Here is a 22,737-nt window from a genome sequence, read left to right on the forward strand (position 1 = left end):
CCTTCAGCAATCTGCTCGGGCCTCACCACCTCCAGAAAGCCTTCCCAGGCTACCCCTTCCCAGGCTACCCCTTCCCATGACTGAGTGTGTCCCCATGGCTGTCTGTATCTCACCGTATTCCCTGTTTCCTTACCTAAGGCTGATCCATAGCAGTTCCCTGACTTGGTGAGTTAGTGAATGATTGAATGAATGAACTAAAACAAGATGCTGAAGGAGGCAGGGAGTTGGGCAATGATCAGAGCAAAATTTCCAGTCAGGGAGGCTCTAGTAAAAGATGGTCAAATAGCTCTGGGTAAGTTTGTTTCATATCAATTCAACAAAAAACTTGTCTAAAGTTCCTATTTTGAAGATCAAGCAGGATCACACTGCTAACATTTCATGTACTGTATAATAGTTGTGATCCTTAGGTATTTTTACAGCTTAGGCATCTTTCAGTATTCAGACTGCTTTTGAGCATTTTCAGAATTTTTTAGCTCATTCAACTAATATGGACATTTCTGCATTATTTGGCTAAAATAGTCCCTAAAATACTAAAAAATCAGGCCTCAAATGGGATAAAAAGACACTCAAAAATGAAAAAGAAAATGCTCAGAAGAGTCTGAAATTGGCCTATCAGATAAGAAATTCAAATTTTTAAAAGACAGTCATCAAACATGTGATGTAGGCTAATTAAGCATTAGAGAATCCCTTTCAGAGAAGTGGCCTTTTCTCAGGCTGCTGAGGGCACTGATGAAGATTCCCACAGATAGTATTCAGTCCTCGCCTACCAGACACCCCTCTGCTCTGCGTTTTCTGTTCCTCTCACTCCACTTTTCAGTGTCTTCATCCTTTCTTTTCCTTTCTCTCCCTCTCTCTCCTCCTCATTCTTTTTTGGTTGCTTTTTCCTTCTCCCCAGCTCGGCCTGGATGTCCTTCAGGTGTCAGCTGACTAGAATCCCGACCCTTCAGCTCTTAGCCACCCCACCTTTACCCACCACCAGCCAAGTGCAGCCCTGCAGTGCTGATGAGCCTCCTGCTCAAGCCAGAGGTGTGCAGCGTGCTGCCCAGGATACCCAGTGGTGCCCACAGCGCAGCCCACCCACCATACACATCCGCTGCCACTGCAGTCCAGAACACCTCCCACAGGAACAACTGGTGAGGAGAGTCTTGGCTTGACTGTAGATAGATTTTACACCCAAACATGAGAAACAGGGTATTTAAGGGAGACTAAAAATTTTTTCAAACAGCCTGAATTCTGCTGCAGAGTAACTGTGATTTAGGTGTCACCAAATGTTGCTAACTGTACGCTGCTCTGTGCTGGAGTATTTGAAGATGTTGCTCAGCTGTCAAAAACAGGCCTCTGGGACAAAGCAGAAATCTGACATCAAAGACATATGCTGGCTGACTGAGATGTGGCGGAGGACACCAGGGTTCCCAAGAGCCATGCACCAAGTTGACAGCAGCTTCAGAGCCCCAGGCTGGCGCTCTCCTCCAGCTGGAGGGGGACTGTTCAGTCTCTGTTCTCAGGCCTGCCCTGACTCTGCACAAGCATCCCAGCCTGGGAGGGACCCAGCCCACTGGCTTTCCACTTCCCCAGGCCACTGCTGTAATTCGTAGGTGCCAGCATCTTCCTGTTCTACATCTGCTGAACACAGAGGAAGTGGGGAAGCCTGGGATTTAGATTCCAGCTCTCTGATTTCCAACATGCAGAATCAAAAGGGGCAGGGAGTAAATTTTTTTCTCCCTTTTTCTTTTAAACTTGGGAGAGTCTTCCCATAAGTAGCCCACATATGCACAGGTACCAATATGCATATTCATCCATTTGTAGAACTGTTCTTTGAGCACGTATCATATCTGAGGCACTATCCACCCCCACTTGCTCACGTGTCCCATGGGCACACTCACACACCTGTGTTAAACATAAAAGGCTGGCATGGTTAAACCAGTGGGACAGTGGACTGGCCTTACTGGAACACTCCTCAAGAACCTCTCACATTGCCTGAGGTTGGGGTGCTGTGCTTATAAGGCTCTCCTGCAGAACTGGAAGTGTGAGATTTCAGATCATCTTTTCACTTTTGTCTCTTCTGTTGTCTTTTTTTGTTAAGGTCACTCGACTCTTTTCCCTGGGGTTTCCCATCAATTCTAGAATAACCTGGAGGCAGGTTTTAGAGCCAGGATTTAGGTATCCTTGAACTACTAAAGTTGCGTGCAAAACTATATGTGTATGAGCATATTTCTGGATCGACTCCTTTTAAAAAAAAATGTTCTTACTAAATATTCAACTCCAGAAATGCAGAACTACGTGAAAGTGTGGGTGGGCAGCACGCATGTGCCCATCTATGAACAGCAGCAGATGCAGACCCAGTGTGCCCGCTTGGCCCTCCTCTTCTTCCCGAGCTGGCCTTTCCCTGTATTTTCTGGGAGGGTTCCTCCCTGTTATTTTCTGCTCCCAATCATAGGCTTCTGATGGCCTCTCGGCCACCACCCAGCTACAGGGGTCAGCTGGCCATGGAGCCACACACCAGCAGCAAGTGAACGAGGAGACAGAGCCTAGCGTTGGGCATACGTGTGTCAGCGGGAGGGGAAGCCTGGAAAGTCTCCCGCACTGTGCTTGTGGTTGTGTGGGGTGGGGGAGCTGTCCTCCCTGACGCCGTCTTTGTAGTCAGGAAAGGGCATTCTCCAGCTTGCCCGTGTTCTCCCTTCAGCACATCTTCTAACAACCACGGGCAGTGAGAGCAGAGCAAACATGCCCATTTCAGAGGATAAGAGACCTAGGGACTAGCAGGTGGGAATATGGTTTCTGGTTTCCTGTGTTTCATGCTATCCTTGTCACTTTTTGTAGAAGATAGTTCATTTCTGGAAGTACCTCAAACAATTCTATCAGTTTCCTCTGAATAGCTGATCCCTGAATGCATTTCAAATCTCAGGTCCAAAGTCTTCTCCTCCATGAGGAGCTTGTGCCTTCTAAAGGAAGCTCTTCCTTCTGGTTCTTCCCACCACAGCATCTCTCTCTTTCCTGTGTACACTTATCATGAGCTGGGGTTTCCGTGTTTATTGTCAATCACTCCCTGGTAGAATGTAAGTTCCATGAAAGAAGGAACATGTCTAGCTTGCCCACTGCTCTGTCCTCAGCACAAAGAATAGTGCTTGGCACAGAACAGATGCTCAGTAAATGTTTGTTGAATGATCAGTTAATCCAATTTAATAGAGATGATTGGTTGTTCTAACAGCAATAGATAAAAGGACAAAGTGGTTTCCCCTGTCCATAATCTCAGTATGAATCAATAGGTGTCATTTGTGTGACTGCAATAATGCAAGTAAAGTTTCTGGGTTCAGTACTGGACATCCAATGAACATTTGTGAACACCCACCAAGGGGCAGACCCTGTTTGAGGTGCTGGGGTACAACAGTCAAAAAGTGCAAAGGCCGGGGGAAGAAGCAATAGATGAGTGGGAGGAAGAGAAGCCATAAAGGTAGGTAGGGGTCAGCATGGGGCCTTGCAGGCCATGGTAAGGATGTGGAGAAGGTGGCCCCAATCTCCTCCACACTGACTGGTCCACACCAAGGGTATGGCTTTCTGTTCCAACTGAGTGTGAGAGAGGGAGACAAACGGGCTGAGAGGGCCACCACAATCTCTAGGGGACTCAAATCCACATCACAGGGTGGGAATGGAGCAGCCATAGGAACTGAAGATAATCAGTTTAAGGAAGAGAAGACCTAGGGAAGACACGAGAGCTCTCTGCATGTCTGCAGAACTGCCATGTGGAGGAGGGATGAGCCTTGTTTGCTTTTAAGTTCTGTGTGGACCAAGAGCTAGAACTGGCACTGATGAGCGAGATCTCTGAGGAGGCAGATTTGGGCTTCCTAGAGAGCAGACAGACCTGAGAGTGAAGCCCGCCATGACTCGAGCAGGCTGCAGTGGGAGGGGCAGAGTCTCACTCCCGGAGACGGTTAAGTACAGGCTGGATGGGAGTATTAGCAACATATGTCATTGCTGTTTACACTGATGATCAAGTCAGAGTACTCTCCTGGTTGCCAGATGAGACTTTGATGGTCTCTTGGTGCATAGATTTCGCAGAATCTCTCCCCTTCAATTAGGTCACATGTGTTCTCCAACAGCGAGACTAAGCAGGTAATGGCATGAGTCAGCAGGTCATTTCATGGATGGCTCGGACAGGAAAGCTTGATTTCCACTAAACTTCTAAAAGCAGGAAGCTGAGATATGCAGAGTTAACTGCCAGGCCAGGGCAGCTGTGTGTCTGTTGAGGTCTAAGAAAGGGAGATCCCCCTCAGCAGGTGTGACTCCAGTAAACATCCAGGTAATCCACCTACTTTCAGAAACTTGGAGGTGAAGGACACTGATAAATAACACCTCCTGTTTTCCTTGCTGCCTTTGGAATCTTCCTAGGGCCTGTTAACTCTTCAGGGGAGCTTTTTGCACGAAGGACAAGTAGTCAGGACTGCTCCTTAAGCCCAAAATTCTTTGAGAAGCTCTCTCTGCAGATGACTGAGCACAGGGTCAGATTGCAGCAAAGCCACTGCAGATTCTGGGTCTCTGTTGTCAAACTCAGGTCACAGGGCTTTGAAAACGTCAGCATTTTATCCTTTTTGAGTGAGGATTAACATGTCTGTCAGGCTGTTACAATGCATAACTGTTCTGAAGAGCTAAGTATTTGGTTCATGATGTTAGGGGCAGTGAGAGGTATTTTTTCTGATAAAAAAAAGTGTTGCTCAAAAAGGCAAGCATTCATTAATTAAACAGATCCTTAACACTGCTGACAGAGTGTTAAATGAGGCAGAATTTACCGATTTATCAGAAATTTCCCAGCTATGACCATAACAGGTGATAGGAACAGCAGAAATAGTCATAGCCAATGACAGGTCACTCCCTGCTCAAGAACTTGCTGTAGCTCTCTAGACACCCAGGTCCCCTTCCTCAGCTGAGTGTGTGGAGACTAACGGACACTGGGCCTTCTCGAATTAGCCTGGTAGCCCAGCCACTCTAACAACACAGACTGCCCCACCAAGCCAGTTCTCTTGGAATCAATAAATCCATCACACCGCAAGGTTTACTGAGTTTCTGCCATGTTGGGAAGCCCTAGTCTTTGTCCCGAAGGAATTCCTGTTCTGTTGAGGAGACCAGGCCAGCAGTTATGAAGCAGTCAGCAAGCAGTCCAGTGCTGCATGCACAGTATGGATTCCAGATACCAGAAGGGATGCGGGAAGGGCCTGGAGGAGAAGGTGAGAACGGGGGCTCCTGTGGCTGGCTGCGACAACATGTACAGCAGTGTGGAGGTGGGGGACAAGGGCAACAGCACCACTCAGGCAGCCAGGACTGGGCTGGAATCCACCGCCCTCCACCCACCTGGTTTCTGTGCAGCTGTGGGGGACAGTCCCATGCGATAGCCAGCGTCCCACCTGAAGCACTGCTTCTCTGTTTTGCTTTCTGCAAACCACAAGCTGCTCAGCTGCACGCAGAGGTGGCACAAAGGTCTACTTCCAAGTGCTGGGAAGATAATGTCCCCAGAGGCAAGTCTCAACCAGGGGGATGAGCCACAAGGGAAAGATGTCCCAGACTCCCTGTCCTCTGGCATGACAATTCTGAGGCATGCAATACCTGGCTCCTCAGGGGCCCCCAGGAAGACCAGACTGAGCCTCAGTTGCCCACAGAAGTGATCACCTCACCAGTGCACCCTTTTCTGCCTTTTCTCCCCTTGCTGTCTCTCTTTTCTGATTCCCTCACTTTTGTTTCTTGGGATCATCTGCCAAGTAACTATCTGCTCTCATGTCTCTGTCTCAGGGTCTGTTTTGGGGAACCCATTAAGGCAAGGATTTAAAATCTAACTGAATTATACGCTCTGCTTCGCTGGCCAGATCAGAGCTTCCAGAGGCAGGGGCTCTCCTGTTCCCAAAGGTTCTTTCTGTCCTTGGGCTCCTGCTGCCTCATGCTATGAGCCTCAAACCCTCCCACAGAGCAGGGCAGCGACTGCTCAAAAACTGCTGATAATAACTGTAGCCACCATTTATTGGGGGTTATGAGCCAGGCACTGTGCTAAGAAGAATGTTCTCAAACCTTGTTTGATTTAAGATTCACAGCCACCTTGGTTACGTTTCCTAAATTAGAAAACTAAAGTTTCCTAAAAGAAAACTTTTCTCTCCTGGATCACCTGGCTAGTCAAAGGCAGAGGTAGGTCTGGAACTCAGGCTTACAAAATCAAAATGTCTGTGTTCTTAACCACTGGGCCACAGGGTCGATTTCTTGTTTGGGGAATGGGATGGGACCTGGCAGGAGGTATAGAGGATAGAGCTAGTACACCAGTCATTGTCTTGACAATGCTCCTTTCCAAACTCCTCCAGCCCTGTCCTCTAACTGCCATAGTTGGGAGGAGATCCATGGAGTCACCTTCAATTAACTGGAGCCTGGAAGGCAGTGAAAACTTTTGAGTAATTAAGCACTGACTGGACACCAGAGAATATATGCCCTTAAGGAATCAAAGACAGGGATAATAGCATCTTAGCCCTTGAAGCCCAGAAGTAGGAAAGGACCCAAAAGCAGAGCTCTCCCCCCTCGCCCCCCCACTCCCACCGCACCCACTTGGAGAGCAGTATATTTTGCAAATAGCAGTTTCCATTCAGAGCTCATTTGCTTGGTGAATTTAACCTGTCCTGATGGACTTCACCGAAATGATCCAGTCCTCTACCACAGGAACAAAGGCACTGCAGGGGTGCTGGCTGGGTCTGACTGAAGAAGGAGAATGTGACACCACTGGCAGCAACAGGTGGAGAGAAGAAAGCCAGGATGGAGAAGGGGAGGCCGGCCGGGAGAGGAGCACGGACACCCCTGAGTGAAGGGCCCTCGCCCGCCCTTCCCACTCCTGCCTCTGGACTCCTGTTCATATCACTGAGGACTTAGTACCTGGGTTCCTGGCTTCAGGGATGCCACAAGGTCCTTGACCATTTTGGCTTCGGAGACCGTGATCCCACCTACCACAAAGAGGATCAGGAGGGGGTGGTCGTTGGGATGAGGCCGGCTCACCTGCAAAACAAAACACCACCAGCGTCAGGACATATGGGGCTGGCGCAGGGCGCTGTGCAGCTGGGCGCAGCCTTCATTCCACCTCCACGGGGGCCCAGGCTGCCACCCTCATAAAGCAGGTGAAAGAAACAACCCTGAGAGAGATTATGATTTATTAGTGAACAGACGTGCTGGTGGTTTGTGAACTCATTAACCTGGAAAATGCATAACATGTCACGTTATTATATCTTTTTAAATAAAGATTTTATTGAAAGAAAAGTTAAAGGAGCAGGAGCTACTAAACAAGAAGAGAAGGCTAAGGGACAACTTATTCCTTCCGTGTTGTTCTTCAGGTCTCAGCATAAACGTGTCCCCTTCTTTGCTGCATGGCTCTGTTCAATTCCTTCAAAGCGTTTCCACAGCCTGTGGTTATCGTATTCATTTCCTTGTTGGCTGTCTCCTCCACGAGGGTAGGGACCTCGTCTGCCTGGTTCACTGCTGAATTCCCAGCTTACCTAGCGCCATTCCTGGCACACACTAGGTGTTCATAAATCAATAAATGTGTGTAGAATTAATGACTAGTTAAAGCTCTAGGCAGGACGTGGTGGAGGGGTGTGAAAAGATGTAAGAGACAAGCCCCCCCACCCCCCTTGCTAAAGGAGCTTATGGTCTAGCACAGATGTAAAGCCCTTAGCTTCTCTGAGCCACCCTTCGATGGGGACTGACGCTGTATGGAACCTACACTAGACACTGTGGTAAATTCCTCCTGACTCCTTATCACCAGTGAGGCAAAGTGTTATTATTTATACTAATATGAGAGTGACTTGCAGTAGCCTCTCAGGAAATGCAAAATGACCAATAAACAGTGATGGGGACACTTACAGGGACAAGAGGGGTCCTGCAGACAGTATGTTTTGAGCCCTATCTGGAAGCCAGAGGAGAAATGGTGCAAGCCAAGTTCAGGAGACAAGCAATCACCAGCTGGGTGCAGCAGCTGGAGGCCCAGCCAGGACATGGCCACATAGAGTCGGAGCAGGAAGGCTGCTGCCAGCTGCCCGCAGGGCCGCTGAAGCCAGAAAGTGGGAGAAAAGGCTTCACCCCCAGCAAGGAGAGGGGCAAAGGATGAATGTGTTCCCTCACACTCACTAAGGCACGAGCCATCGTGGGCCACGGACAGTCCTAAGAGCAGCAGGGTAGGGCAGCTGGCCCAGAGGGAGCCCTTCTTCTCAGACCTGACCTGTCTCCTCTCTCAGCTGGGTTCTGGCTCCCTTGCCTGAATATACCCACTTCTCAACATCTTATTTTAAAAGCACTTAAAAGCATAATACATTAAGTGTTCCAAGTTATATGTTACTCCTTGGATTCTGGAGAGGAAATGCACAGTGGGAAGGGAGGGAGGAAGGAAGGAAAGAAGGAAGGAAGGATGAAGGGAGGAAAGACAGAGGACAGAGAGGGTGGGGAGAAGATCTAAAGGTTTTCAGAGTGGGAGATGGTGAATTCCAGAAAAAGTTACAAGACTCCTTCAACTTTAGAAAAAGAGCCCGGACTCCTGGTCCCCCCCCAACATCCTGCACTGTGTCTCTCCTTCCCCTTGACTGCACGTGCTGTCTGCCTTCTTCCAATCCACAGCAACCCTGCTGTGGTCCCGTTATTCCCCTGGAATTGCTCTCCCCAATGTCACCATTGGCTGCCTTATTGAAAGTCAATAGTCACTTCTTTGTCTTCATCTAACCAGATGTTTTGGTGGCATTTGTCACAGTTGATGACACGCTTCTTGGCTACCACGATGACACTCTCTTGGTTGTTTCTTCTACCTTTCTTTCTTCTCAGACGCCTTCATAGGTCCCTTTCTTGGCCCTCCCTCACACGCCTGTTACCTAGGGCTCCGCTGTTGCTCTTCTCACTCAGCACCCCAGCCCTGAAGGACCTCATCTTCTCATATGCCCTCAGCAGTCTTTGATATGCTTCCCAATCTATGTCTTTAGACAAACACCTCTATTGAGCTCCTGCGGACCTCACCACTTGGATGTCTCCCAGGATTCCTAAACTCAAAAGGTTTCAAATTAGATGCATGATCTTCCCCCCAAATCTATTCCGTCTCTTGAATTTCTGACAGCATCGCCACCTTCACAGTCAGCTGAGCCAGACATATGCGTGTCACCTTAGACTTTGCTGTCTCTTTCATCTCCCAGATCAAGTCCTATTAACTCTGCCCCTCAGAGTTACTGATACCCCTTCAATTCCCCCTGCCCATTACTTCTTCACTGCGTTATTGCTGTAGACTTTTGATCTGTCTCCCTGTCCTGGGTCCGGCCATCTCCACCTGTTCTCATTCTGCCTAGTAAGCTTTCTAAAATACAAGTATTTATTATTGAATATAGTGAGTACTATGCTAAATATTTTTTGTACACTATCTTATTTAATTCTCAAAATATCTTTGAAGGCAATCACAATTATTAGTATGTTTTTCAGATGAAGAGATTGAAGTTTGCACACAGTAACTAAATTGTGGAGCCAGGGGCCAAACTCTGGAGGTGACACTCTTCAACACCCCTCAGCTCCATTACCTGCTCAGACTCTCCGCATAGAGTCTCAAAGCTCGGAGGACAAAGGCCAAACTTTCAATTCAGTATACAAGGCTCTCATAATGTGGCTTTGGTCTACATCTCTATTTTCATCTCCACATATGCTATTTGCTGGAGCCATTCACAGTGACTTGTGCCATGCTTGAATTCATGGTTTTTTGCTTTTTTGAACATTTTGTTAAACATATGACATGTTTTTGAATATAGGCACTGAAAAGTGCACTTTTCATACATGTACAACTTGATTTATTTTTACAAATAAAACAAACCTGTGTGACCAGCTCCCTGATCAAGAAACAGAAACCTAGCACTCTGGCACCCTCTCTTGCCCCCTCCTCTCACGATCTCCTTAAGGTAACAACCATCTTGACTTCTAACACTCTACATTGTACTTTGATTTTTTTCACTCAACTATATTTCCTGGAGATTTTCCATACTGTAGGAAAGATCTGTAGCCCATATGCACTGGTAGGGACCACACCAGTGGATTTTGGCCACTGTGAATGCCCATGACATTCCAGTTATTAGTTTCAGCATCATCTATGTCATATTGTTTTATGTAGCATTTATAGTTTCCTCTGTGTAAAGTACCCTCACCTTCCTCTTTATCTCCCTCCCTCCTATTCTCCTTTAAAAGCATTCCCTCCTCTGAGCAGGTCTTCCTAGCCATCCCCGCACTGCTGCCCCACGATGGGATCTGACAGGCTCCTTTGTCATGGCCTTGTTAAATTGGACTGCTGCCCTGATAGAACGGCCTGTCTCCTCTCTCAGACTGGAAGCTTCTGGAGGGCAGGGACTGAGCATACTGATCTTGGTATTTTCGGTGCTGAGCATAGTACCTAGCACATGGTAAACCTTCAGTAAATGTCACATGAATAAAACAGATAAATGAATGAATAAACCAGGGGCACAGGTTAGCAGGATATGGCCTTCTTCTCTTAGAGATCTTTTAGAAATTCTCCCTTTGCTTTCCGTGTGGTTCTTTTGGCTGAGTAACTAACCCCGAGGTTCCTTCCAGCCCTACAAACAATTGTTGTTCCTTACTTAATCCTGGGACAGAAATACAACTGGCCCCAGAACTTCAATGTGGTACAATATATTTCCAAGGACATATGTTTTCCATAAGAGAGTCTGGAATCTGAAGTACATTGTGAGAATCTTGGAAGGACATATTGAAAGATGAAAAGAGAAAAAGAAAGAAAGAAATGAACTGCAATAACAAGAGCAATACCCTGAGGACGAGGAGTGGAGAGAATGTTGGTTTTGGTACAAATAAATGGGTCCAATTAATGCATGTTGGTGTTTGCTATTTTGTTTAGATTTATTTCTGTTTAGATTTAGGTTTTGATACCAGACTTTCCTTTTAGAGCGTGTCAAGTCAGCAGGGTGGTGGGAAGTGGAGTCCTTTCAGTCCTGTTCATCAGAATAACACATTCCTTATCATGTGTGGCTGAGCCCCGTTTGTACATCACTTCGTGGTAGAAGGCACTTTGAAGATGAAAGGTTTAAGCATCATTATTGCCATTGTAAATGCACAGATTAATAAAGCAAGTTAACTTTTCATTTTTTTTCATTTTCTAAACCTTTGCTGGCTGTGATTTTAACACATCAGTTCTGGTCAGAGAATACAGTTTTGTTCTACCATCCCATCCCAGCCTTTGCAGCAGAGGCTGCCTGGACCCTCTCTGCATGTGTGGGCCCCTGGGAGAGCTCTTTGATGTCCTGACTGACTCCTATCACTGGGGTTGTCAAGAGAAGGATTTCTGCTGCTTCTGGCTTCTATGGAGCTCTCCAGGAGTTCTGGGAATCCTGTCGCCAATTCTTCTTCCACGTTATTTACTTCTCTTTCACCCAGTTCCTCTTCATCTGTGATTCACTTGTCCCTAGAACACGCAAAGGTCAGGTCCCCCATTCTCCAACAGTGGGCAGGGCCTTGTATCAGGGAGAAAGTGCAACAGGCGGCTTGGCCTTAAAGAGCACCAGGCACTGCAAACACCTATACTGACTTGGACAATGGTCTTTGGTAACAGCTTTTCTCCCAACAGGAATTAATAATAGCGTTTCACACAGCCTCCGAACACTTCATGTCTTAGTTTTATTCATTTATTTGTCCATTCAACAAATATCTACCGAGCAACTTCTATGGGCCAGATGCTGCTCTAGGCATCAGGAATTGAGCAGTGAACCAGAGAAGAGTCTCTGCTGTCTCAGAGCTTATATTTTAGTTGGCGGAGAATGACAATAAATAAAATAGTAAGTAAACTGGTAAGGAAGGACGGTGGTAAGTGCTGTGGAAGAGAATAAAGCAGGGGAGAGGCAAGCATTACTTTATGCCATCCTTGGAATGTGTGAAGTAGGAGAAGCCCCATTTTACAGATTGTGACACTGAGGCTTACAAAGGTGAAATAACTTGTCCAAAGTCACTGAACCAGGAAGTTGCAGGTTGAGATTGAAATCTAAGTCTATCTCACTGCAGAACTGCAACAGTTCTACCTTGCATTCCACACATCGCCATTATAAACAAATTCTTCAAACTAAAAGCATTTTCACTAGCTTTCATCTCTTAAAATGCTGTGCTTTTAGTTGTTCAGAAACATTACGCGATTACCAGTTCCTTTGGGATTCACTCACTCAATCACATTGCACAAGGCTCCATGCTGCCAGAGACACTCTGTTGTTCAGCCTGACCCCTGCTGCATCTGCTGCAGTTGGTGCTCTCCTCTTTCCTGAAACTTCTCTGCTTTCTAAGCCCTCTTACTTTCTCTCCCTGGACTCTCCTTGAAGGGCCATCCTGCTCCACTTGCTCCATTACACACTGAGTTCTGGACTGCTCTGGCCTCCGGGACCTGCTCTTCTCCCAAACTCCTTCCCTAGGTGACCCTATCCTGGCCCCAGCTCAATGCCTCACACATGCCAGTGGCCCCACTGCTACTGCTGGCCCAGGCTCTGCTGAGCTACAAATCTGTCTCACAGGCCTGTAAATTCAACAAGTCTAAAATGAAGTTACCTTCTTCTCCATTCCTGCTTCCCAATCAGAAACAGAGTTCACACTGTCCATGCAGCCATCCCAGGCCAAGAGGAAGACTCTAGACCACCTCCTCTTGTTCACTGCCACATCCAGTCAATACCCAGTCCTGTGGAAGCCACCAGCACTCGTCCCAGCCCCTCACTCCTGCGGTCCTACTTGAACTCGGCTCTCACCTTTTCACCTTCCCTCCCAGCCCTGATGCCAGTCTGGCCCTCATTTCTACCTCTCTCACTGCTGCCAGGATACTTTTTATAAAATGGCCTCTCATTGTTTTGGTCAAATTTCAACCCCCCAGCCATTGGTGATCTAGCTTCTGCTTATCTCTGTCTCTGTATTCTTCTACTCTCTACATGCCACCCTTGGCTCCAGCCATTTGGAACTTCCTGAATCCCCCAATGTACCATGACATTTCATAACTTTGTATCTAACTCCTGCTGGTCTGACCAAATCGACTCCTCTAGAAAGCTTTCTCTGACTTTCTGACTCACCCGCTCCTTCTCTGTGCTCTCACCCTGTTTGCCACCCCCTTGTCCCTCCTCCCTGCAGGCCTTGGTTCTTCTGTCCATTTCCTTAGCAAACTGTAAGCTACATGGTATAAGCTATGCCATGGCAGGCAGGGTGTCTAGGTGTCTAGTTTGTCTCTATGGACAGCAGTGACTAGTACAAAAGAGGCTCTCAATGACTGCTCACTGTCGGACACAGTACACAGACTGCCAAAATCTTGTGGGCTTTGTTTAATGATTTGTACCAAAATCTATCTCACTAGAACTTATGGATCGTATTTAGCTAATGTTAGACAAAAATCAAACCCTACCTCATAGTATGGAGCATAATTAAGAAGAAAATATAAGCAATGGTTATAAATAGTGTTGCAAAGAGGCATTCCAGGACTTGTACTCATTTAATAAACAAATTATGACATGTTTTCCTCTCGTCGGAAACGCCATGAAGTACACCGGAGCTACACCAATAGTTCACCTCTCTGAGTCTTGTTTTTCTTATATGAATGGGGCACTGGACTAAATGACCTCCAAGGCATGTCCAGCTCTCACTGTCCAAGGATCCGACATCAAACGTCACCCAGAGTCCATCGTTTTTGCCCTTTATCCCAAAGCATTCTTTACCCCTACTGTGGATGCCTCTGCAGGTGTCTGTCCAACCCAGAAGCCAACAGTCTCCCCTATCCACATGGTCATAGAGTGGGCTCCAGGCAGTCATGGAGTTACAATGTAGTCCTACCCCCAGCCACCACTGATGGGTCCCAGAAGGAGACCCTGACCCAGGCTGGGCCAACTAGAGACTCTTCCCTGGGAAGTGAGATGACCTAAGATAAATGAAGCTCAGTCAAAGCTGGGCTCTTATGAAGATCCAAAAGTTGTGGGATAGCTACTCAGCCATTCATTCAACTGATATTTATTGAGCACCTACAATATACTGGGCACAGTTCCCAGCATTGCTGGGCAGAGTGAGGGTCACAGAACTGTGTGGTTTCCTGATGGCTTTCCAGTTTTTAGTCCCAATCCTTCTTGAGGCCCACTGCATTGTTATCCTTGGGTTCTCTGCAACACCCCTTGGTCCTCATCATAAATTATCCTTTAAGTTATCACAATTTGTAAGCATCTTAATTGCAACTGAGATTCAACTATTACCCCCTCACCAACACTCAAGGGCCTGTCTGAGTGGTTATTCCATCTTTTCTTCTGGGACTTTTTCTGTTGCCACCTAAGGCAATGGAGCTCTCACGTTAACTCAAATAATGGGCCCAGAGGCAAGCATTGGGTCTTCTTTGAATCTTTTTTTCATAAATCTCTTATTTTTTCCAATTTAGCACGGCCACATAAAAAATGGTACAACAACAACAAACTTTTTAAAAAGCACACATAAAAGGAGGTAAAAGGGCCTCATGCAGTTTCATTAGATAAAAGCCACCCTCCTCATGCCAATTCCAGCAGAGAAAACATCTTGACAAATCATGTCTTTTAGTCAAAACAAGTTGAGGTCCAAACACATGGAGTAGATATAAAATATATTATTTTCAGAGACTAAAATCCAAACCACAAATTCCAGAAATGCACTTTAAAAGTGCTGCCTATTAGACATGCTAGTTTTAAATTAAATTAACATTCGAGTGAGAGGGGTAAAGCATGTTTTGATTTATTAGATCACTATCAATCTTTCCTCTAAGGAGCTCAAGGTGCTCCATGCACAAGAATTTGGGAGAGAAGATCTGGCTGCTTGAAGAATGTGAGGTTCAGCCGGTGTTGTTTGTCCCTGCTGGGCTTCACCCTTTGAAGCTGACAGGGTTATGTGGCTAACCACAAGTCTATCCTCTAATGGAGAGGTGTCTCAAATTGACTTGAAACACTTTCTAAGAACTGCAGGAAGAACGATCTAGTGGGATACTTGCTTTTTTCCCCAGCTTGTCTGGTTTACCTTAAAGAGTTTGACAGAGCAAACTTAGGAGAGGAAAGTTCTGCAGCTCAGTTAATCACCCACAAAGTAATTTTTTTTAGATTATCTTATTAAAAAACATTATGGGCAAACAGCAAGCAGTCCTTTCATTATCAAAGCTTTCTGGGCTCTCTTGTTTTGAAACAAGGTCAGAAGCATGAAGGATTTTTCCATCCTATAGATTGGAGGGAAAAATCCTAGGATCAGCCAAACGCTGCCCTTGCCGGGCTGGGCAGCCAAACATGTACTGAGGAGTGCAGATTGTATTTTCCAAAAGTGGCCATGGTAATATTTCCTGCTTCTCATGTTCTTAGTCTCTTTTCAAGAGGAAGAGTGTATGTTCTTGCCGCTTGAAACTGGGAGGGCATTTGTGACTGCCTCAACAGACAGATCACTGTGGAAGTGATGCTATGTGACTTCAATAGACTTGGCCTGCTTTTTCAGGATGCTTGCCTTTGGAATGCAGCTGCCATTCTGCAACAAAGTTAGGGCAACATGGAGGGGCACATGTGGAGAGGAACTGAGGCCCCAGCTCCCAGGTCTGGCTGGGCTACCAGCTGATGCCCAGCATCAACGTGCTGACCATGTGAATGTGCCAACTTTGAGGCAAATCCTTCCTGTTGAATTCTGCCTAGAGTGCAGATTCATGAGCTAAATGAATGATCAGTATTATTTTAAGCCAATGTCTGGGATGACTTCTTATGTAGCAACAGATGACCAGAACAGGTGGGGATCAAAGACTTCTCTGGACAATCTGATTTCTACAGGAAAACATGCTAAAAAACTGCAAAGAAAGTAGTTTTAACAAGTTGCAGTATGATGCAAATGAGGTTTGTCTGAAGCAGAGAATCGTAGACACAAAGGCATTTTTCTTAACTTTCTCTTCCTGCAGAAATGTACGTAAATAAGATTGAGTCTGTGAGCCACTTTCCAGTGTCTGGAATGGAGACCTCCATTTCCCCACAGTGCTGAGACCACCTGAGGAGCCCCAGCAAGCCCCTGGGGAGTAAGCCCTTGTCCTCTCGCAGCACATGGGGACTGCACTGCTAAACTGCTCTCGGCGGAGCTGGGCCTGGGTTGTTTCGGGCTTCTGTGTCTTTACTCTGGATGGCCACGTCTGCTCCTGCTGGCCTCTGTCCCCTTGAACCATCTTGCCATGGTACATGTACAGATTTTTCACTGGCCTCCTACTGTTTGTCCCAGCAGGGATCATCTATGTTCCTCAAGACTGAGGAGATCAATAAATTAGACTCCAGAGAAGAAAAAGGGGGTCTGGAAAAACACATCACAGCCTTATAAACACGGCTTCCCACAGGTACACCCATGGAAGAGCACTCAGAACTCCATGTCTTTCTGGCAAGAGCAAATCAATAGTGAAATATGAAATGCTTGTGACTTCTTTGGGGGTGACGTGTCTATTCTCTTCTATTTAATTCACTTGTTCACCCAACCATTAGGCTGTGTGCACCAAATGCCTGAGCACTGGCTAAGTACAGGGATACCGAGATCTCAAAAGTCGTGGTCTAGCAGGGATCACAAACTCATAAAACTAATAATAGCAAATACTAATATAGCATTTACTATTGGTCAGACACTGTTCTTAGTGCTTATATACGTTCATCATTTAATTATTGTGACGGCCCTTTAAAGTAGGAGCTATTGTCATCCCCATTTTATAGAAGAGTAAAGTTAGGCACAAAGAGGTTAAGTGACACGCCCAGGGTCACATAGCTAGTAAGTGACGGTGCTCGGGTTCTAACCTTGTCTAACGTCTAGTCTCCACTGCCTCTTACAAATACAGACGGCAGAACGAAGTGAGCGCTGTTATGCAGCATCTACTAGATGGCGTGAAGAAGGAATGTATAAAAGAGATAGCTGTTTGTTATTTACAAAATAAAATTAAAACACAAAGATGTTAAATAGCAAAGAAAGCCCCAGATCCCTGCTGGTATCACTTACCCTCCTATCTGACCACTCCATTAGGACATTTCTTCTCTCAGCCACTTTAATTTCTCACACTACGAAATAAGAAGCCTCTTTGCTTCTGTTCTCCAGAGAGACAAAGAAGTTGGAAGAAATAGATTTCCACCCTACCATTGTGGAAAAGAGAAGAGAGCATCAGATTTCTTTGACAGAGGTGGAGGCAGGCTTCTGTCTCCCCTACGCACACCGAGGCAGTGGGTGAGGTGGGAGCGGGTAGGCTGCTGCTTCTTCAGGATTACGTAATGATGAAACAACGACCAGCTTTGTCTTGCTGAGTAGCTGCTGGAAAGGTAGGTCAGGGCCTCCTTTGAGGGTCACTGGAGTTGACTGATAGGGCTGCTATCTTCTGTCCCCTGTGAAATTACCGAAATGTAGCTTTTGGCTTAAGGGCGATAGTTGGAAGGAGGGACCAATGACTCGAACCAGTGTTGCTTTCTGAATGATTGTTATCAGGTCCACTCTGACCACCCTCCCAACCTTTAGCAAGTGCCTGCTATATCTATATGTAGGGCTTATACAGGTGCCAAGTGTTGAGGATGCATAAAAGAGTCAGAGCTAGTTCAGCCTTCCAGTTCCCACAGCCATAGCTTTCACATTCTTTTGATTGTGAAGTATAATAAGAAAAACATTTAAATTGTATGTATGTGCAACTGGGTTGTGCTGTTTTACCTTGCTATATGCAATAAACTCTGATGTAGATTGTTCTATTCTTTTTTATTTAATAAAAAATGCAGATTACAATCCATTGAGTTGATATCTTGATCCATAAATGTGCAATGCATCAAGCTGTGCAGTTAGAAAAACACTAATTTGAAGAAAAACAGTCCGGAGAAAGATACCTAATGTGTACAATTACAAAATGATGTAAAAGTGCAGCCACAGAAGCATGTATGGAAAGTACAGAGCCCTGAAGGAGAAACATGGGGCCTGGACAACCTTTTCCTATGCTCTTTCGATTACCCGCCGCGAGGGCACACACAGCACATCCTGTGGGAATAACTGCCAGCTCTATTCCCAGCGCAACTCCCATAGGCTTCTCCATCTACCCTCATCCTCATCCAGACACTGTCTCTGGGTGGCCCTGAGGCAGTCACGATTGTCTGTGAAACTGTCTATGAGTATAGAGATGGAGCAGGGACAGACTAGCAGCTCAGCCTCCTTTCCAGCTCTAGAACTCTCCCATTCATGTAACAGTACCCTAAGCATGGGAGGAGTCCACGTGGACTTTATTTCATCAGGCTCTGACTTTTTGTTTCTTTCTAGCTCAGCACTGGTGGGTCTTGAGTGAGAACAGAGTGGGGGGTAGGGGGAGAGGGAGCAGATTCCAGAGAATTCCACTATTGCAAAGAGCAGGCCAACAGTGGCAGGAAAGAAATGAGGGATAACTGCTGGCTGTTGATACTGAATGAAGGCACAATGTGTAGAGGCAATTCAACTGTAGTGCACTAATTATTCTCCCAGGGCCATGGCCCAGAAAAGCAGATGACCCCTGAGAGATCTCATTCACACTGGCTGTCTCAATGACCAGCCTATCATAGATTTTATCCATGAGCTACATAGATCAGCCTATCATAGATTTTATCCATGAGCTACAGAAAGGGAAAGCATTCGTGCTAATGAGGAATCATGAAGAAAACCAGAACTAATCACATATGACTATATGTATTGTAACTTCCAAGAAAATGCTTGGCAGCATCTTGGAGCCAAGAAATGTGGTTAAGAGTGTGGGCTTTGGAATAAAAGTGACTTGGGGACAAATCCTGGTGTCACCATTTCCTGTGTGCTCTTTGGAAAACACCTAAGAATAGACGAGAATAAGACCCAATCCCAGACTTCTGGAAGTTCATATTTACTGCTTAACCTTTCTGGGCCTCTGTTTCCTCATTGGTAAAACAGGGATAATGATAAGACCTACCTCCTAAGATTGTCATGAGGATTAGTATGAGGATAGATAGAACAGCTTGGCTGGCCCCGATCACAGGTTATCTGTATGTTTAACTTTGGATAGTGAGAAGCAATGGAAAACAGGACAGGGGAGGTTGGTAAAATATCACAACCTTGTTAGACTCCATCTTCACCCTGCATCCTCCTCTCTCCAAGGGCCTTAAAGCAGAATGGAAGATTCCCTCTGTTCCATCTCAAAGAAGTAGCACTTTGGGAAATTACAGTTAGCTCCTCAAAGCCCTACTTGTTCTTCCTCTTTACGTTTATCCCACTTTTGTTCAAACTCTGAACACATGGGCCAGAGGGAGCTTTTTTTGCCTGGCTTTAAGGAATGGTAAGAAGAGCTAGCCACCGAGGTTCATTTAGAAACAAAACAAAATGACTCTCCCTTGGGGTGCTGGGTGGGGAGGGCTCTGTTGCCAGCCCACTGAGACTCTCCGCACCCCCTGGAGACAGATGAGATGCTTGGTCAACTGAGAGCAGAGGCCCCCCAGCTGAAGGCCCAGGAATGGATCTGACAGCTGCCAGGAGAACACAATTACTTTTTCTTAAATCGATTCCTCGGAAACTGTCCTTTGAGATCAGTCTCAAACTGTTGGAGCATTTTTCTATGAGCCCTAACTCTGGGGGTTTGTTTGTTTGTTTTGTTTTATTGGTAGCTGGCTGGTATAGGGATCCGAACCCTTGGTGTTGTCAGCACCATGCTCTAGCCAACTGAGCTAACCAGCTAGCTCTGGGGTTTGAATGGAGAGAAACCCAGCAGCACGGTGCTAGCCCAGGATGGCTCCAAACTTCTTCCTAGGCAAAGCTTGCTTTAAAGAGTGGAGCTTCTGATTGCAGGAAGAGGTGGAGAAAACACTCTGCAGAGTTTAAAAGGGTGATTTAAAAATGTGACATATTCCCGTTTCATGAAAAAGTGACAGACAATGTTAAGTGGATAGTCCTCCTACAATCTGCCTATATTCTGTAATATATTCTATATTCTCTTCTGGAAGAACATGCAGAGTCCATCAGCATATTAAAGGCTCTGTGATGTTGGACTATAAAGAAGCAATATTTCCCAAACATATTTGATCACGGAACCCTTGTGCTGAGAAACAGTTCTTTCTGTGGAACATCGCTGGACAAAGGGCAGAGTCAGGGCCTCCTCTCATCCACACTGCACCTCTCAGAGCACATGCAGGGTGGGGTCGAGCCTTCATTTGCACTCTCAGCCAGACCCCCTTGTGCAGGGCCTGGCTGCATGACAATTGCAGCAGTCCCTCTGGAAAGGACACAGGCAATTGGGCGATCCTGGGGCATTACTGACCAGGACCTAAAAGTCCACAGTTGTTATTTTATTCTCTTTTCAGGGGTAAGTCCAAGCTTGTGACTGAAGGAAGACAGTGCTCATGTAGAGAAGATTGGACACTATGTCTAACCTGGAAATATCTGCACAAACAAGCCACCATGAAGGGCTACTCAGGACAGGAGCCACTGGACAACTCTGAGCTCACTTACATTCAACTCAGGAGTACCTGAACACTTTTAAGAAGCTGATCTGCATTGCTTTATTAAGGAAAAAAAAAAAAAAGAAGAAGAAAAATGCCCCAGCCAGGCGTTGCAACGAAATTGATGATAATTGGGAACAGCAGGAAGGAGACCTGCANCAGGAGTACCTGAACACTTTTAAGAAGCTGATCTGCATTGCTTTATTAAGGAAAAAAAAAAAGAAGAAGAAGAAAAATGCCCCAGCCAGGCGTTGCAACGAAATTGATGATAATTGGGAACAGCAGGAAGGAGACCTGCGTTTCTGCTTCAGCTGGTTACTGCTTGGTTTAAAGTCTGATTGTCTGGCGTCCATCTTCTGGCTTTTGGAGTGGACCAGTTTTTGCTGAAATATGCATTTATTGAACTCTGAAAGGCCAGATCTTCTATGTAGATTAATTCATGATTTCAAAGATGCTTTGAAGCTGGCAAAACATTCTGTTATTTACAAGAGTTATTACAACTGAAATCCTGGCATAGACTGGGAGGTCAGTTTATAATCTTGTTTAGATCCTTTTAAATTTAGAAACTTTGCAGTGGGTTAAATATAGATCACATTTGTGTACTTTTTCCTCCTTTCATTCCCACTTCAAGGGCTGTCCAGTAGTTCTGACCTATGCCAGACATTAGCCAGAGAAATTCTGGCACTTGTTACATGGGCATCTGCTGGACCAAAACAAAAGTGATGCTACTCACAGGACCGTGCGGAGTTGCTCATCATCCTACATATTATCTTCCACATTTAAGAGCAAAGGTCTTTCACTAAGACTGGTGAATAGTTTCATGTTAAGTGAAAACATAGACACGAGGAGAAAAGGTTTTGGTAATGCTATCTGGGAGAGCGTATGTTCTCCAACTTATACTGCACATGTTGATTAGAGAAGATCATAGAGCTCAGGTCATAAGAAGCTGTACGAGGCTGGAAGTCAGACTGCTTATAACCAAAAGGTAAATGAATATTGCCCCAGATTTTAGAAGAGCCAAAATATTGAATGTTATCTGCGTAGTACTGGCCAGAGTAAATGAGGTGCCAGCATTTTCATGCCCAGTAAAGAGAATGTTATTACACTCAGGATTACCTCTTCATGGGTACTTTACCTTCATGAACATGCTAAATCCAGTTTTAAGGAGATCAGCAAGGCCTGAAGACATGTGTTCAATATCAACAGGATCTGGCCTCTCGGGATTAAATATTTCCTCCACAATCTGCTTCAACAATGGTTTATAAGATGCCTGGAAAGACAAAATATTGTGCTGTAAGTAAAAGGATTTGTTTGGTTTGTCTGGAGAGAGAACAGCTTTTTCTGTATTAAAAGAAGCAAAACAAGTTTATTTTGATACTGAGCAATAGCTGTGATGTGTGTGTGTGTGTGTGTGTGTGAAAACACAATATAACAACACTGGTTTTTTAGATAAACTTTCACCCCAAGGCTCTAGCACTATTTTCTGCTTCTCAAACCTCCTTCTACAAGCAAATATCTCTTACCAGAGCTATAATCATTGTATGACTAATTTTTCTATCTAGATTTCAAGTGACAATTTTAGGTATGAAGTACACTGGAAAGCAAAATACTATCATTGATACAGACATGAAGATAGTCTCCAGCTTTTCCTAAGCATTCTTAAAATTATGTTCCCCCTGTTAGGACCTCAAATGTTTACTTACAATGTGCTGTCAATATCCACGCCTAAAGCAATCCCTCCTTCCCCAGCAGAGCTCAACTCCAAGTATGAGTTTCCCAGAAAAAGAAGCTAAGATAACCAAAAAGAATCTGACCGAGGTCAGAGCAGAAAAGAGGCTGCACGACACTATAGGAATTTCAGCAGAATTAGGGCGATGTTAGTTTGCAACAAGTCCTACAGTTTGATGAATGGTGCTAAATGCTTTCCTTTTCTGTGACCTGAATAAGCCATCCACGTTTCGGTTGTGTTTGGAGGCAGCTGCCTCTCTGACCACTGTGTTGTCTGAGCTTGTTTCTCCCATCTCTTCCCCTGGTTCTTCTGCTACCAATTCTTCCTTTGTCTTCCTTTCCCATTAGCAGGTCCACCTTCTTTCCTCCCAATCCTGTTGCTGCCTCTGCTGCTCCAGTCACACATTGCACTGAGTCTGCGGCATGAAGGGCAAGAGAAGAAGGAATGTCTCCCCTCAACCCATCCCCTGATCTATTATAGCCTTGGAAAAGCCAGATTCTGATAATGCACTGTTGAGCTGTATCCTCTCTTGAA

General features: G+C 45.7%; 1 protein-coding gene across 1 annotated transcript in view; it reads right to left on the bottom strand.

The window, feature by feature from the left end:
- LOC103610366 (sec1 family domain-containing protein 2-like) overlaps positions 1-22,737 on the bottom strand; it is a gene marked incomplete at its 5' end in the record, with an annotated part of 38,810 nt that overhangs the window by 4,243 nt on the left and 11,830 nt on the right. Inside the window, 2 exons of the mRNA XM_008594549.1 lie at positions 6,895-7,014; positions 21,610-21,744. Of these exons, the coding sequence (XP_008592771.1) occupies positions 6,895-7,014; positions 21,610-21,744 (255 nt within the window). The remainder of the gene's footprint in view (positions 1-6,894; positions 7,015-21,609; positions 21,745-22,737) is intronic.

Source organism: Galeopterus variegatus, unplaced genomic scaffold (genome assembly GCF_000696425.1).
Source record: "Galeopterus variegatus unplaced genomic scaffold, G_variegatus-3.0.2 Scaffold11020, whole genome shotgun sequence".
NCBI lineage: Eukaryota > Metazoa > Chordata > Mammalia > Dermoptera > Cynocephalidae > Galeopterus > Galeopterus variegatus.